The sequence below is a fragment of the Saccoglossus kowalevskii genome, chromosome 9 (assembly GCF_978046115.1).
Source record: "Saccoglossus kowalevskii chromosome 9, keSacKowa6.1, whole genome shotgun sequence".
Classification (NCBI taxonomy): domain Eukaryota; kingdom Metazoa; phylum Hemichordata; class Enteropneusta; family Harrimaniidae; genus Saccoglossus; species Saccoglossus kowalevskii.
The window spans coordinates 36,568,351-36,585,095 of NC_140649.1; the positions used below are offsets into that span (position 1 = coordinate 36,568,351).

Below are 16,745 nucleotides of genomic sequence, written 5' to 3' on the forward strand. Positions count from 1 at the left end.
AGCATCCTACTTGTATATTCACATTGAAATTGTAAACTACACAATTATATGCATATGGAGATTGTAAACCACATACTAGTACGTGTATTTATATTGTGATTCAAAACGCCGCACTCTATTGTTTATATAGAATTACGTATTCTTTTCATCTTTATACAAACTGGTCTATGATGAATCTCTCGTCGCACTCATTGTGAGTCATCCATGAATATATTAAAAGTTCTATTATCTAGTTGGTATTGCGGTAACAAGAACCCACACAGAAGTGGAATTATAGGTAAATGTAAGTTTTAACTTCTTCGTAGTCCATACATTTTTGGAAAAGCGCTACTCATTTTTTGCATGGATTGAGAATATGACGCGGAACTGTATTCTCCCAAACACGAATGCCACTAGTCTTGTAACCAGTAGGCGGAATGTACTCATACAATAACTAATAATACATAGTGCTGAGTACTGATTGATTTACTTGAATTTCATCCCTCAAGTGACTGTGATACCGGATTCTTTTCGAAGGAATCCCTAGGAATACGCCACTCTCGCCAAAACGAGGCTGAGGGCAATCCCAGATATTTCAAAATGGCGATCTCAACAAAAATAAGTCGCCGGCTGCTTTTTCGTACATACGGACTTGTTGTGCGAATACAACCGCTTTCAACGGGTATCAAGCAGAGCGAGATCCTGGTGCATCCCCTCGACGCGGAGCAATTCGTTCAAAACTGCATGGAGTCGGTTGGAACAAAGGAACTCCACGCAAGAGCACTGAGCCAAGTTTTGATTGCAGCAGATTACAGAGGACACTTCAGTCACGGGCTAAATCGATTAGGTAAATGGCAACACAAAATCGATTATAACTTCTTTTCTTTTATACGTTTATACTCGAAACGTCAGCAATCATACAAACAAGCAATGACGATAGATAATAACAATAACTGCTGTCTATGACTTCGACAATACTTCTATTGGTTTCATCATTAAAGCGCGGTGGTCGTCGCGCAGCGCGTGTTCGAATTTCATGTAAATAAACAATGTATTTTACACCCCGGGTTTTACACGCGTTGTATATGTCGCTATGAGTCCTATATCGAACAGGACGCGGCACGACGACTACCGCCCTTTAAATGGTAATATTTTGTTTGCATTGGGCCATTCCAGTTTATATCTGCACCCCCCCCCCCCCCTGTTGATGAGTTTGTGTGTTTAGTTCATACAGGGTATAATTTCCATGGGTGTATAAGCCATACAAAGTTGTATTTCCAAATCACCATTCACCATACAGTAATGGAAATCCAAAACTATTAATAGTTCCTACTTATGGTGTTGATGAGTTCCTTTGTGCCACCATACAGAGTAGGATTTCCAAATATAAGTTATAACTCTCATCATATGCTAATTTACCAAGTTCAAAATTTTATATTTGATAATGGAAATCCAAACTAGTCCTGATTCACGGTGTTGATGAGCTCATTCGTGCCACCATACAGAGCAGGATTTCCAAATATAACTCAAGTCATATGATGCCAATTTTCCAAGTTCAAACTCCAACTGCGGTAAAGGGGAGGGACATCATATTAGTCACAGAATTAGCATTTTAAAACAAGTGGCCTGTCAGCTGAGATAGCTCTGCTGTTAGCAATACACATTTCAATTGAAAAACTGAAGATATATGTATCATTAGAAAATGAACAATATGTATAGTATCAAAGCAATCGGACTTGACAAGAAGACGAAAATATCACTTTTTACAAAAAATGACAAAAATATTCACCAAAATTAGAGAATTGAAGGTATCATCATGAAATGAACAAATCTGAGAGAGGTCCACATATAGTACCTATATATGTAATATCAAAGAAATCGAGCTTGCGGATTTTAACAAGAAGTCGAAAATATTACTTTTTGCCAAAAATGACAAAAATATTCACCAAAATATAAGAATTAAAGATATCATCATGAAATGAATAATCTAAGAGAGGTCTACCCAAGTCTACATATACACCAAGTATCAATGCATTCAGGCTTGTAGTTTTCAAGAAGACACGAACGACACTGACGAACAATCACTCATATGATAAGCTCCACTCACATCACCCACAAATTAAAACGTGTGTGCGCGGGGGACTATCAGATTGTCTGTAAGTTAGGCAAGCTTGACAAGGCCAGGGGTACATCACCAGTGGCGGATCTAAGGAGGTTCTTGGACCCCCCCCCCCAATTGAAAAATCTATTCAATTTGTTTTTATAATATAAAAAAATCATTAACTTAGTCTGGCGATTTTAAAGTTTGGACACCCCCCCCCCATAAAATAATCCTGTATCCGCCCCTGATCACATAACGTTACACAAATACAATATACAGGGTTACCATTCAAAATATTCCATAAATTTGTGATTGTTGAACCTAATAAACAATGACTGCTGAAACATTTGTAATCACGCTGTCCTCATGTTTAAAAATAATCCTCGCAGATAGGCAAAATTAAACATCAGATACGACTCAAACTTTAATTTCAATATGACTGGGAGTCAAACATATATTAATCGTAATATTTTCGCACATTAAATTTTGTTGAAAAACGTTTTTTGTTTGAGAGGATGTTTTATCAATCAAAACAACCATTAATGAATGTATTCAAAAGAAATATTTAATAAATTCTTTCATATTCACAGCAAAGATACTTGGGGTGGTCTCTGTTAGATTTTGTCAAAATATGCAAATCTGGATTTTTAGTGAATATTTTTGGGGAAAAATGTTATTTTTGACATCTAGTCCAAACCTGCAAGTCCAATTGCTTTCATATTTGCGGCAAATATACTTGAAGTAGTCTTCTGTCAGATTTATTAAAAAATAGAGATAGCTTCACCAAATGAACAACTTTGAGAGAACTTTGTACATGTGTCTACATTTTTTCTACATGTCTGACTTTTTGGAGAAGAAGTCGAAAAGATGAATTTTACAAACAAATTCACTAAAAATAGAGTTTTGCATACATCGTCATTTTGACACAAATTTTACTTTGATTAAGAATCAGCCCAAGTACCTTTGGTGCAAATATGAAAACTTTTGGTCAAGCAGTTCTGGAAAAGAAGATGAACAGTAAAGTTGGATGCGGATGATCAGTCATACCATATGCTCTGCTAAGTCATCTTCGATGACAATAGAGCTAAAAATTGTCTACAGGACTATCGAAATCAGAAAGGAAATCAAACGGGCAGTTCACCACGTTCATCTGCGGCCACTACCCAAGTTTCAAATAAACGTACCAGTACTTTCTTATTTTGGATCGTATATTTATTTATTTTTTTAAATTAAAAAAAAAAAAATTGTTTTAAATAAAAAATCGTGCAGTTTCCTCATCGAAATCAAAGCCAATTTGTGGAAATTGTATCGCAATTACTACTGAGTAATAATCAACAATTGCAACACTTAATAAGTAAGGTATTCACTTGTGAAATTCATGACCGGATTGCGTACCATGATTATTTGCTACTAAGCAATGCATTCATGTTTAGTGATTGTCCGTCGTCGTCCGTGTCAATGTTTTACTTTTTCGACTTCTTCTTGAATACTACAAGCCTGAATGATTTGATACTTGGTGTATATGTACCTTGGGTAGACCTCTCTCAGATTTGTTCATTTCATGATGATATCTTCAATTCTCTAATTTTGGTGAATATTTTTGTCATTTTTGGTAAAAAGTGATATTTTCGACTTCTTGTTAAAAACCGCAAGTCCAATTGCTTTGATATTACATATATAATTACTACATGTGGACCTCTCTCAGATTTGTTCATTTCATGATCATATCTTCAATTCTCTAATTTTGGTGAATATTTTTGGCATTTTTGGTAAAAAGTGATATTTTCAACTTCTTGTTAAAAACCGCAAGTCCAATTGCTTTGATATTACATATATAGGTACTACATGTGGACCACTCTCAGATTTGTTCATTTTGTAATGATATCTTTAATTCTCTAATTTTGGTGAATATTTTTGTCATTTTTGGTAAAAAGTGATATTTTTTTCTTGTTAAAAACCACAATCATTTATGGTGAAAAATGATATTTTTGATTTCTTGTTGAAAACAGCAAGTCCCATTGCATTGATACTATCCATATTGTTCATTTTCTAATGATATCTTTTGTTCTTTAATTGAAATGTGCATCGCTAACAGCGGAGCTATCTCAGCCGAGAGGCTGCTTGTTTATTCAATACTTTACCAACAAAATTAAAAAAATTAATGTATATTATATATTTTTTTTATAATGTGAAGTTTTTTTGATTGACTGTAATTTTTCAAAATTTCATGACGCCTATTGTAAAACCTAATTAAGGCCTTTCACTCCTGTGACGTCTTAATTAGAGTGCGCCTATTTAAAAGATTATACGGTATCTTGCTTTTCGTCAGCCACGAATGTCACACTAGAGGAACTTTATCGATGAAGCCGACCAGCCCGTGCATTTTTATCAACACACAGTGACATGCAAATCGAGAAAACTTTTGTCCTTACAACAGATCAAATTTTGTGAAATACATCATCACTGTAGTGATTGGTTTGCTGTTTGACTATATCTCGCGACCTGACAAACAAAGATTTGTATATTTCTAGAAATGCATCATTTGTTGTATATTTGTATTCCTATCATTACAGGGAACAGTAAAAAGTTTGCATATACACCAGTAAGAGCACATTTTAGAAGCAAGGAAACAATTTACCCCAGTCATTTTGGAAATTTTTCGGGGGATATGTTTATTCCGTGGGGTATGTTTATTTGGGTTTGAAGATTTGTCCGTGGGGTATGTTTATTTGGGACTTGAGAGTGCAGATGCGCGTGGAAAAGGTGAGGCGCAGTGTTGTATATATGCCACTCTGCGTGTACGTGCAAATTTAACTAGCACGTGGCATTCTAATCATAACCTGCGCGCAAACCAGAAGTTCGCTGAGTTGGAACAAAAGAAATGTACGCGCAAATATCAGACTTGTGGGTGTGTGGGCTTGCATGTGGCTATCTAATTGTAAATGCCAATGAAATATGGAAGTATTAAGTATATTGAGAATACAGCGAAATCATTGCAAGAAGTTGCACTAGTCTTCACTCCATATTGATTAACATGCACCACCCATTTGGTTAAAGATCCTTATTGATACAATATTATACATAAGGGATTGGTCAGTAACTTCGGCCTAGGGGGGATCGGCAGATTCCATTTTGCCAGCTGTAAATCTCAGTTGACCCACCCCCTATCAAATAAAAAAAAGTGGGTGACACCCCCAAAACATATTTTAAAACTTAAAACATGCTGACCCCCCCTAAAAAAAAACAAAGAAACATTAACAGTTTTGACTCTGACATGATTACAAAATGTATTATATGTGCATTGAAAATATCATGGTTTGCCATAATTTTGACATAATTTTTAGCGTTTGCATTTAATAGACCTTAGAAGGGGAGGGGAAGCATAAAGCCAAAAAACAACTACAGAAAAGGCTGCAGGAAGGAGGGAAATCTATGTTGCTAAAGATAGTAAATAAAAGCAAAGCTGTGGAGTACTCACTCGATATATGCCCTTATATTTTAATTTATATATCAGCATTTTCACAAATTTAACTTTTTTGACTTGCTGAACAAAAACTGTCACTGCTCTTTGTACTAATTGCTGTGTTGTCTTTCCGTCTCCTGTTATAATTGGATAAATCCAGTAAATATCTTATACAATGGTGAGTGACTACAGATTTAAATAAAATAATCTGATATCAGCAGCACATGGACTTGGGATGTGTTTAAAACTTAACTGTATAATTGGGGTTCTAGCCGCATTGCATGATCTGTTAGTTATTTGGCAACTTTAACCTCAAAATATTTAGCCTATAAAATTTTTTGCATCAACAAATTTATAGGCAATATAGGTAATAGTTATTATTAAGAATACATTTGTACGACTAACTTTTTTATCGTTTGTTCTGAAATAAAATTTTTATAAATATATGCATGAGCACGTGTTAATTCTGGAAAACATGATATCAAAAACAGGGTGACCCCCCTATTCGCACAATCAAAAACAGGGTAACCCCCCCTACTGATCCACCGACCCCCTTAGGCCTAAGTAACTGACCAATCCCTCAGCTTTGGTAAGCTTCCAATTATTATTTCAGTCAATCACGAAATACAACACAGTGGTCTGCTTTACTCATTCTTAATTGTGGAGATGAATGAATTTCAGCTGTACGTAAAATGTATGTGTATCAAATATGATACACATCCACTCGTTTGATTTGACAGTGTTTCATGCCTGTCATTCGCAGAAACATTTATCACCGCGCCACTTTTTTGCCTTGCAGTATTAACATTACTAGTTCGAGTGGCCTGTGAATTATTTACAACTGATTTATTTCAGGCTTGTTGGCGAAACAAGACTTGTTAAAATAAACAACTTCGGTCCTATAGCTACCGGGCTGGTATAGCGCGAACAAGCATGTGGGGAAAGCTGGCGCAAATTACTTGTAGTTGCAAACGCTGAGAACTTCAAAACACCGGACGCGGTATGCCTTTGATGTGAGGTCGTTTGAGACGGCGTAGTTGGACTATTCCATTGCTTTTATGGGTATACGAAACATTGCTTTAACACTGAGAATGGATATTAAAAAGCAACACTAATTGGCAGTTTGTTGATATTTGATGTTGTCATTTACTTTGTATTAGTAATATCATTAAGGTCTATGGTAATATTAGTTTGCGAGTGTCAGGTACTCAGTTTCCCGTTTAATGGCATGTCCCATTGCCAGTCAATTTTTCCTTGGAATATCTTACTTTTAGTTTCATCCTCTATACCATCGCGATGTAACCTCCGATATCATGTTTTGCAACAACGACATTTTGAATGCATAACAAAATACAGTTAATTCGAAAATTTTATAATAAGGCTAGCTGACGTCGGCCGCTGCTCTTGCTGGGACGTAACCAAACCAGCCTGGGACGGAAGTGTTGCACAATGCCTTGGCGATTCCATTATATTTTAGATGTCTTCCTTAAAAATAAACGAGTTTATTATTTTTATAAAACGTTCAAAATGAAATTAATTTATTAAAATGTGGAGTATGTGCGTCCATGAAATAATAAAGTGTACGATAACAATGAATAAAACATTGTTTGATAAACTCGGCGAATAGAGGAATGTATATTTATCGCAACAACAATAGTATTCCACGACTTCCACGATATCGAATATAAAAACTTTTCAACAATGCAAACAGAATATTGCTGAAATAAAATAATCATCATCAAATCTATGTCAAAAGGTCAAGTTGCGTGAATACAATTTTAACGAAGGACGCGCTCCCTGGACGCGCTGGTAAGAGAAGTGACTCCTGAAAACTGAATGTTCTTTGCGAACTATCACTGGGAGAACGCAACATCAGTGCATTGGGCAAATGAATCAACAGCCATCTCTGCATGTTTTCGGTGTGATTATAGAAGAGATTGTTTACTTATTTATTTTTTTACGATGCAGGCAGCTATTTTGCACCTCTTTGCGATTTTTCCCAGATTTTCGATGTTGGCAAATACGTTGACAACTCCGAAAAGTTCGACTGCCGATACTTATTTATACGGACGCAACTTAGAATAAAGAATAAACCAATGTGTTGGGGCAAATAAGTCATGTGTATACTCCTGATTCATTCCTTTTCAAAGAGTCTGACTTGTACCTTTCAGTTTTTCTCAACTTTTATTGGCACCCATGAACTGGAATAGTTCACATTCAAATTTAAAACTCAACTCAACATCTAGCTATTACACCGAACATTACAACACTTGTATACATTTTATTATAATATTTTATATCTTCATATGTTATTGGCATTAAATGCTCCATGTTTAAGTTTGCGTAATTGTTACGAATGCAACGCATTGTCAAGTCAGTAATATATCAATATTCACAGACCCAATACGTTGAGTTTGCGTAATTATTATGAAAGCAATTAGAATGTTGAACTATTCAGAGCCGGTACAATATTGTAAACAAATTTGCCTAAATAGAAAAGCAGCACACTAAGTAAACGATTTTGAAATATTCAAAGCCAGTACAGAGTTGAGTAATTACAGTGCTGTGAGATAAAATAACAATTTCACTAGATCGACGCGCGGAGCACGAAAGAAAAAGGTTGCTAAGGTAACGCGCCAGTTCAGCGCCTGACTTGGAGGTCAAACTTCGGCCAACACACACTTGATGTCAGCATCGCATCGCCTGCAGCAAGTTTCGCAAAGACGTACTTGAAGTTCATTTGCGCTCCAAAATGATGTCGCAACATATTTTGTAATCCATGATACACCCCGTTTCGACTTTGGCTTGCTTTTCCTTCTTAGTGCATGTTCTTGTTCACGTAAAATGCGATCTCTCACCAATGTATTAAAACACTTTGAATTTATACTTTGCGTGATTATGGTCTACGCGAAACATTAATCTTTGTAAACATTTTCTTAGACTATGCATGATGTATATTCACATAATCGTGCGATCATATTTTATATTATGTTGATTTCTATGTCTTTCTGGATCCTTTGTGCTTTCATTTCATTTTCGCGTACATTTCCTTTGTTCTAACTTGTATTTTATTGCCACACGCAAGTCTGGTTTGCGCGATGATTATGATTAGAATGCCATGCGAAAGTCTGACTTGCGCGTACGCGCTGAGTGGCATATATAAAACTGCGCCTCACCTTTTCCACGCGCAACTAACATACAAGACGACTGTGGTCAACTGGCATCATGGAATCTATGCATACATTTGCATAAAATGTGATCACCATTCGTTTGATTTCCTACTCTCCCCTAAAGCTGAATAAATAAAACATGGTATGTAAAAAGTGTTATTTTGGCCAGTGAGCACACAAGAAAATTCTTATTTTATGTGCAGTGGTATAATATTCTAAATATTTGAGCAACCTGTCTTACAACATGCAGTGGTTTTGCTAAGGTAGGGAAACATAAGTAACAATTTGGAGGAAACACGTAAAATATTCATATCCTATCCTTACATCTATTTCGGGGGGGGGGTGAAATGGCTGGAGAACTGCGGTAACATTTACCTGCTTACTGCCCTTAAAAAAAAACACTGGTCTGGTGCATATACCGTACTAGTATTGAAGTCATGAAATTGTTTACTTCCTTAGTCTTTGTGATGTTATAATGATTTCAGAGTGTCTACAATGTCAATAAAATGTTTAAAAGTCTTACTATGAAGACTATAACATTATATGACATTAGTAACATCACAAACAAAGCAATATAACAATGATATTAATATTATATGCACAGACTATTTCATATACCACTTTTAAACCAAAAGGCGGTGTATATTATTACCCATGCCTGCCACAAACTAAGTGTGTTAACTAGATACAAATATTTCATCAAATACAATGTAGTATCATTTATGTGTTTTATAACAGTCTTAATTAAACACAGTTACGATAACCATGGAGTATTTGATGTGTGGCTACCCTGTGGCTCCTGCAGGAGATAGTTTGCAATTTATTTCATGATACATGTAACAAATTGGTGGATTAAAAAATATACCTGTCAGACAGATTCAATCATCTTTTCTTTCATCTTTTTCCTAAGTTTAAACTTAAAAACAGATTCCCATTTGATATAGTGGCAGCTAAACTTGAGTTCAAAGATATAGCTTAAATACTGCCATAGTTTGCCTTTTTGCCGTACAATGTTGGAAATGTAACCTCATCAACTGCTATGTAAAGATAATTATTAGACCCATTCTGTTGAGCGGCCATCCTTATCTAATTTCAGTAATAAATATTTCATACTGGCCAAATTGTGTTACCATATACAATCAGAATTCCAAGTGTTTTTAGTCATACAGTGTTGGAAATCCATCCTCATCAACCGGTATATGGCGAGATAAACAAGGCCACATTTAATTTAGTAGCCATAACTGCCTGGATTTCCAGGAAAAAAAAATCCATACACGTCTGGATTTCCAGATTCTGTTTCTCCATATACAGTTGGAATTCCGGGGTATTTTCCCCATCATACAGTGCTGGAAATCCGACCTCATCAACAGGGGGGTGCAGATATAAACTGGAATGGCCCATTTGAAGACGTTGTACGTCGCTGATCATCTGTGGTTTGGGTTTTCAAATCGTCCCCTCCAGTGGAAACATTACTCACCAGTTTTACGTCGATGGTCGTGTGTCGATCATACATATTCATACATTGGTTTTGTTTGAAAGGGAAAAGGTCGCTTTATGTCTACTATAACAATACCATTTTATTTTGTAGATATGTATGTGAACGACATAAAAAGTGGAACAACAGTGTCCGACAAAGAGCCAATCATTTTAACAGAGTTTGCCGCGACTGCTCATGTAAATGGCAATAATCTGCTTGGGCCTGTGGTGGGAAACTTCTCCATGGAACTAGCAATACAGAAAGCCAAACAATCAGGCGTAGGCTGGGTTGTAGCTAAAGGTAAGCACATGGTTTAATTTAATCAAATATGTACAATAATCAACAATATGTGAATAGGACGAAATGGGGTACTTTACTTGACTTCCATGTATATTATGTTAATTATACTTTTGAACACATACTTTATCTCACAGAACATACATTGTATATAGTTACATTTCATCAATTGTAGTAGTCACACTTAATTACAGTAGCTGGGATAAAGTGCAATCAACTCATGTAGCAGAAATGTCATAACCTGATTTTATACAATGTATATACAATAAATATAAGCATTGCTGCATTGCATAGTATGTCTATACAACCTAGCTGTTACATCAAATTAATATTGGAGTGAACCCTGGCCCACGACAGTTTTTGCAAATACAAATCAATAATCCAAACACATATGTACTTACGAAACCATTAACTGAATTTTTTTCTTTTGATTTCGATTATGAACAAAGTGGTCCTAAATATGATGACACAGTTAAGTATATATTTCTATATTATCTGGCACGGTCTTGTTTTTCCTCATAACAAGGTTCAAACCACTATGGTATAGCCGGTTGGTACAGTATGCAAGCGTTGCAGCATGGATTAATGGTAAGTTATTGTGTTGTTTAAAATATCACTGGGTGTACACTAGTAATGCAATTTCGATTGAAGTTCTATATCCTAAGTTAGTTTTGTAAACTGTCACTTGTTTCATGATTCATCAAATATCTCAGAACCAATGATTACAAACATACAGTTTCTAAATGTCGGAACGATGCAGACAGAGAGCTCGTTTATACAAGGTAGTACAAACTTATAATTGAATGTCACTCACTGATAACCTAACCTGTGTTGTGCAATTATTCTAAACATCTCACTGACTGATTTCAGGGCATGTCATTTACAAACACCTCACCATTACAAGTGCCTACAAGAGCAAGAGAGTGTGTATTAGGAACTAATCCAATAACTTTGGCAGCACCCGCCACTGGTGGTGACAGTTTTGTACTGGATATGGCGACATCAACGGCAGCTGTTGGCAAGGTAAATACATTATATTTGAATAAACTATACATCTTTCAATTATCACCTTTGCACTATATTAGTCAAGTGTTTCCTGTAAATATTGAAGTGCATTATTTACAGAAAAGCCCAATATTTGAAATCATTCAGGCAGAATATGCTAGTGTATATTGTAGATTGTGATGAACTATTTTGAATTTTGAAAGGAAAATCTTCCATAAAAATATTAGAATTTATATTCTAATAACAATTCACAAACCATTATTATTTGCATATCAGTGAAGTGTTTTATTGTCTATTTCACCCACATAACCTGAATGTTTCAGATCATTTGTGAGTAAACATAGCTTAATTCCTAGGCCAGTTAATAAATTATTATATTTATGTTTGGAGGTGGAATTCCATGACAGGAAAGATATAAGCATACCAAACGGTTGGGGTTCTGATAGCAGAGGTATTGAGACTAATGATCCAAAGGCTGTGCTGGATGGTGGTGGTTTGATGCCTTTAGGAGGTTCTGAGAAATCCAGTGAGTATCATTCTATTATTTTAGTAACAATTAGAGCACAATATAAATGGGGTGTGTACACCAAATTCGAGTATTGGTGATTAGGGTCTAAAAAAATATATTTGCTCATAAAAGTGTAACCTGAATACTGGTTTGTAACTTCTACAGATAATTGCTTCACTTGGTTACATAACAGTCACTTAAATAGAAATACAATATGTATACTTGAACAAATCTGACTGACTTAGTCTCTTAGCTACTGTAACCACACAGGATAATCGAGTATTCATCTTGTGTTTATTTTCATATTACTTACTGATATTGTTGACAAACTTTCAAGAGACTTGTCACAAAACAAATTTTGTTGGGGAGGGCGACATTCCACAACATTTGGTGGCATAATAGTCTAATCTCAAATATTCACCTAATTAGTTTTTGATTAATTTATTATATAACAAAAGAACTAGGCATGCTGTTTATGCAGTGCACAATTGGAATACGAATTGAAACTATTGGCATCTTTAATCTTTTTATTCGATTATTTTAGTCATGACACTGCAATTTGCGTTTTGTATCTATTAGGTGGTTATAAAGGTTATGGACTAGCGATGTTAGTGGAGATATTCTGTGGTTTATTAGCTGGATCAAAATATGGACCAAATATTCGCAAATGGAGAGCAACAGGTGGCGTTGCCAACTTGGTATGTTAATATGATACTCATAGTGTTCTAGAATGTTCAACTGACGTCATTTCATGCGGGTATTTCATTCCCACTTTTCTAAAATAATGCGTGACAATGATTTATATTTCTCTCCACCAATTATACACGTGTCCGTTTCTTCGGATGTACCATTAGCTATGTCGCCCTCTATAGGCAATGCTTTCCAAAGGTTTAGCCGGAATATCCAAGTGGATGGTCACATATATGATTCGTATTACATTGTTCAGCAGCTACCACTAGCGTCTACTAGATACAGTAGATTCAGCAATGAATGTTTTGCAAGTCTGCCCATCTAGGGAATACCAATATCAATGTATAATTAATACAATCCCAGATTATGATGCCTCTGTACTGTACATCGTGCCAGGTATATTAAACACTTCTTGGCGTCATTGACAAGACAAGTGAAGCAGACGAGGGCGGGCATTTGTGTATAAACCCTCCCAATACTTGTTGTGCAATTATTTCGATCCCATTGTTTTACCAGGGCCAGTGTTTCATAGCAATAAATCCAGAGGCGTTTGCTCCAGGCTTTGCAGAGAGAATGCAAGACATGATGAACATATGTAGAAATCTCAGTCCTGTAAGTTTTTCAGCAAGATGTTTATACACCAATGGGACGACTTGGTTTGTAATGTATGTATTTGATTGTATGGTAAAAGGGTAAATTGTTGGTTATACTATGTACATGTATGCCTAATAAGGTTAACACATTTATATGGGTTCACTAATTGAATCAGTTACAATCCAATCAGTTACAATCAAAATGCAGTGCAAATATCTATGTGAAGGCACATATTTATGTCAATACACCTGTGTTCAAGTGACCAGGCATCTTTTTTATGTAATTTAGGGTAATGAGGGATTCTGGTGTCGATATTGTTTTGATATCTGGCCGTTCATCAATGTTTTCTATATTCTAAATGGGGAAATACTACACAACTAAACGTCGCTTTGACGCACATTGCTTTCACTAAGTTACGTCATATACATGTTGGCGGCCAAGAGCGCTTTATCGTCAGAGGGCGTGTTTTATATGAAAGCGTATACAGCCGAATTGGTGGAAATGGCTGGTTGGAGATACATGTCAGATGTCCAATTTCAATAATCTTACACATTACTCATGATACGTATATTTGCAGGCAGAAGGGGAATCTGAAGTACTCGTAGCAGGTGACCCTGAACGAATACATATGCAGCAAGTTGACACCGAGGGCGGTATACGGTATCACAAGAACCTTGGAGAATTCATGGTAAGGGTTTGAATGTATTAACTCTCATGTTATCGGGTTGTTTGTTTATATGGTTCGTCGTCTGAGAGAAAAAAAAGGTGACGCTATCTGATAGCAAGCATGTCGTTTTCATCATTTATAATATAACACCTACTCAGAGTTGCACGTTTCGGGGCCCAATTGTACATCAACGCAGAGTGGTGAGTCGTACTTAACCGACCTGTTGTTCACTCAGTCTTCGACCTAACTCTCCCATCGCAAATCCCGTGGTCCTCATTCTAACTGTCTACTCTTACTATCTTAACTGAACTGTCTGCATTATGGGATGTATCGTGTTACCTTGAGATCATTACGCTCTTGCGTAATCAGGCGGAATGGAGGGTATCTGCAGCGACAATTTGGGCAGCAATCACCTCTGTGATTACTCATATAGCCAAAGGAAATACTTTCATATACTTTAAGCGTATCTCAGTCTGGTGACGCTTATATCATTTTATGTTAGGCTCTGCTCACTTTCTTGGCATGTTTTTTTTCATTTTTAATGTCAAACAAAGGTTTTTATTTTTGCCAAAATATGTGTTTTCTAGCTACTTCTAAGAATTTTACAGAAAATGAACTTTGTCATGTGTTGTTCCTTCGTCAGCACCCTTGTCTGTGTTTATTTTATTGTACATGACACAGTCTGCGTTTAAATACAATTGAAAGGCAATAAACAACTCAATATCGTTGATGTAATATTGTGTTGCAATCATTAAAATTAAGAAGATACGTTTGTTATGGATTGTTGGAAAAAATAGGATGTGACAACCATGATGATGGATTGTGTGCGATTGCAAACTTTTATTGAAATATTGAATATTAACATCATCATGATTGACCTTTTTATTTTTTATACATTTTCTCCAAGCAAACGAAAGTAGTTCCGGGAATTTCTTTGATCATTGAACTTCTCTGTTGCTATTCACGACGGTCTGCACATTGCTCACTGGACCGAAAAAAATCCCCGGATGTTCCTATTCTAAAGTGTGTTTGATTGGCGGGCGGATGAAGGCATGTAATAATATATAATATTTTCTCTTTTCTTTACAGAATAAACTCGCACAGGAACTTGGTGTGGAGCCTTTGAAATCCGTGTCGTAACATGCCAATAAAATCCCGATGTTTTAGTGTTCACCTGCTGCTTGTATCTGTATACGCAGTACTCGTCACCGATATTATACCAGAGAATATATAAGTGATTTTTATCTTTATTGCTGCTTGGACACAATAGCACAATGAAACTTTCGTATATGAATGTATAAAATGTAATTTTTACAGTTGCGTGATTTATTAAAATATACGGGTCTATGCTATTCCCAGTGACTTCGAGATATCAATTTGTTGAAGTAGGAGTATTACAGCTCTGACTTATGGATGTGAAAATGAATTGTATGAAATTTGAATAATATTGCACTTTGCTTTGCTTTTCAGTACTTGCAATGCTACGCGCATGTTGTGAATGATATTCGCTCACATTCGATCAGGTTCAAAATAATAAAGACAGCGTAAAGTACATCTAAACAACACACTATTTATTCGTACAGTGTTACAACAAAGGAACTACAATGTAACAAGAATGCAACTGAAGAAGTATACAATGAGGTGTCCTTTTATAGGGTTGATAGGGTTGAGTAGGATTCACACCTCTAGACTAAAGATTGGAGGAAAACACAATTATTAGATAGTAATATTGATATATCAGCTTTAACTTGACCTTGCAACTGATTTCTATTGCGTTAGTGCTGATAGTAGTTATTACTAAATGGCTTATGTAACTCGAATCTGTGTTGGAATTGTACAAAATAAAGACGAATAGATAAAGCAAAACATGATCTAATAATACAAGGAAATTACGAATACGAAAGAATAAAACTGAATAAACAACAAGTAATATTATTGAATGAGCAAACACACATGTAGATGAGCATCCACGATACATGTTAATAACTACTCCCAGTCAGAAAACGAGGTTATATGGATACTGTTCTTGCGTAACATGGCAGGCAAGCGTGCATTATATCAAGTTCTGGTTCAAATTTGCCGACTAATTTCAGTTTTGTTTACTTTCTGTGGTTGACTGTTGGACAACAGTTTTTCACTCGCGAGTAAGTTCGAAATAATTCAAAATCTTATAATTTGATCTAGTATGCTATATCGAACGCAAAAACTAAATGCCTGTATGAATGTATGAGGATGGCCGAAGGCATAAATAGTGTTGACTGTTGGTTTATCGCTGTTCATTACACAAACGATCACGATTTTGTCGAAAATTGGAAAAGTTGGGACATTTACATATTATACCTCGCCAATGTACACAGATGTTTATTATTTCACTCATTGCATCTAGATGAAATATATTACAAATACTTACTATCCCGTACTTAATGTGTTTTTATCACATATGTGTTTTTACCAGAATTTACACTGGTATTCATTTCTCACTCGTTTTATTTTTTATTATTGGGTATTTAATATAATGAAAAGAATTGATAATCACTATATATTATTTGATAAATATAGACCAGAATGAGTTTTAAAACAATGACTTACGATAATGTAAGCAAGGGGACAGCTTGTATCTTGGAAACAGTTGAGTGCTGTCAAGTGGAAACCCATTATGTGAATTCAGATTTATAGTTTTTTGTGGACTTGGTTTTAAAGTGTGATGTTTGCTCGCGTTTAATTAATTTCTTGTTAACTGATCTTTACTATGGCGTCGATGTCAGGCAATATGTCCTACTGCAAGATGTTACGT

General features: G+C 35.6%; 1 protein-coding gene across 1 annotated transcript; it reads left to right on the forward strand.

Annotated features, from left to right (window-relative positions):
• The first annotated feature begins 580 nt into the window (after positions 1–580).
• On the forward strand, positions 581–15,303 carry LOC100375004 (uncharacterized). The gene is made up of 9 exons (XM_085503844.1): positions 581–826; positions 10,302–10,490; positions 11,014–11,075; positions 11,358–11,510; positions 11,883–12,018; positions 12,580–12,698; positions 13,207–13,302; positions 13,862–13,972; positions 15,041–15,303. Exons 1-9 carry the CDS (start codon positions 724–726, stop codon positions 15,089–15,091), a joined length of 1,020 nt encoding a protein of 339 aa, XP_085359970.1. The 5' UTR covers positions 581–723; the 3' UTR covers positions 15,092–15,303.
• The last annotated feature ends 1,442 nt before the right edge of the window (positions 15,304–16,745 follow it).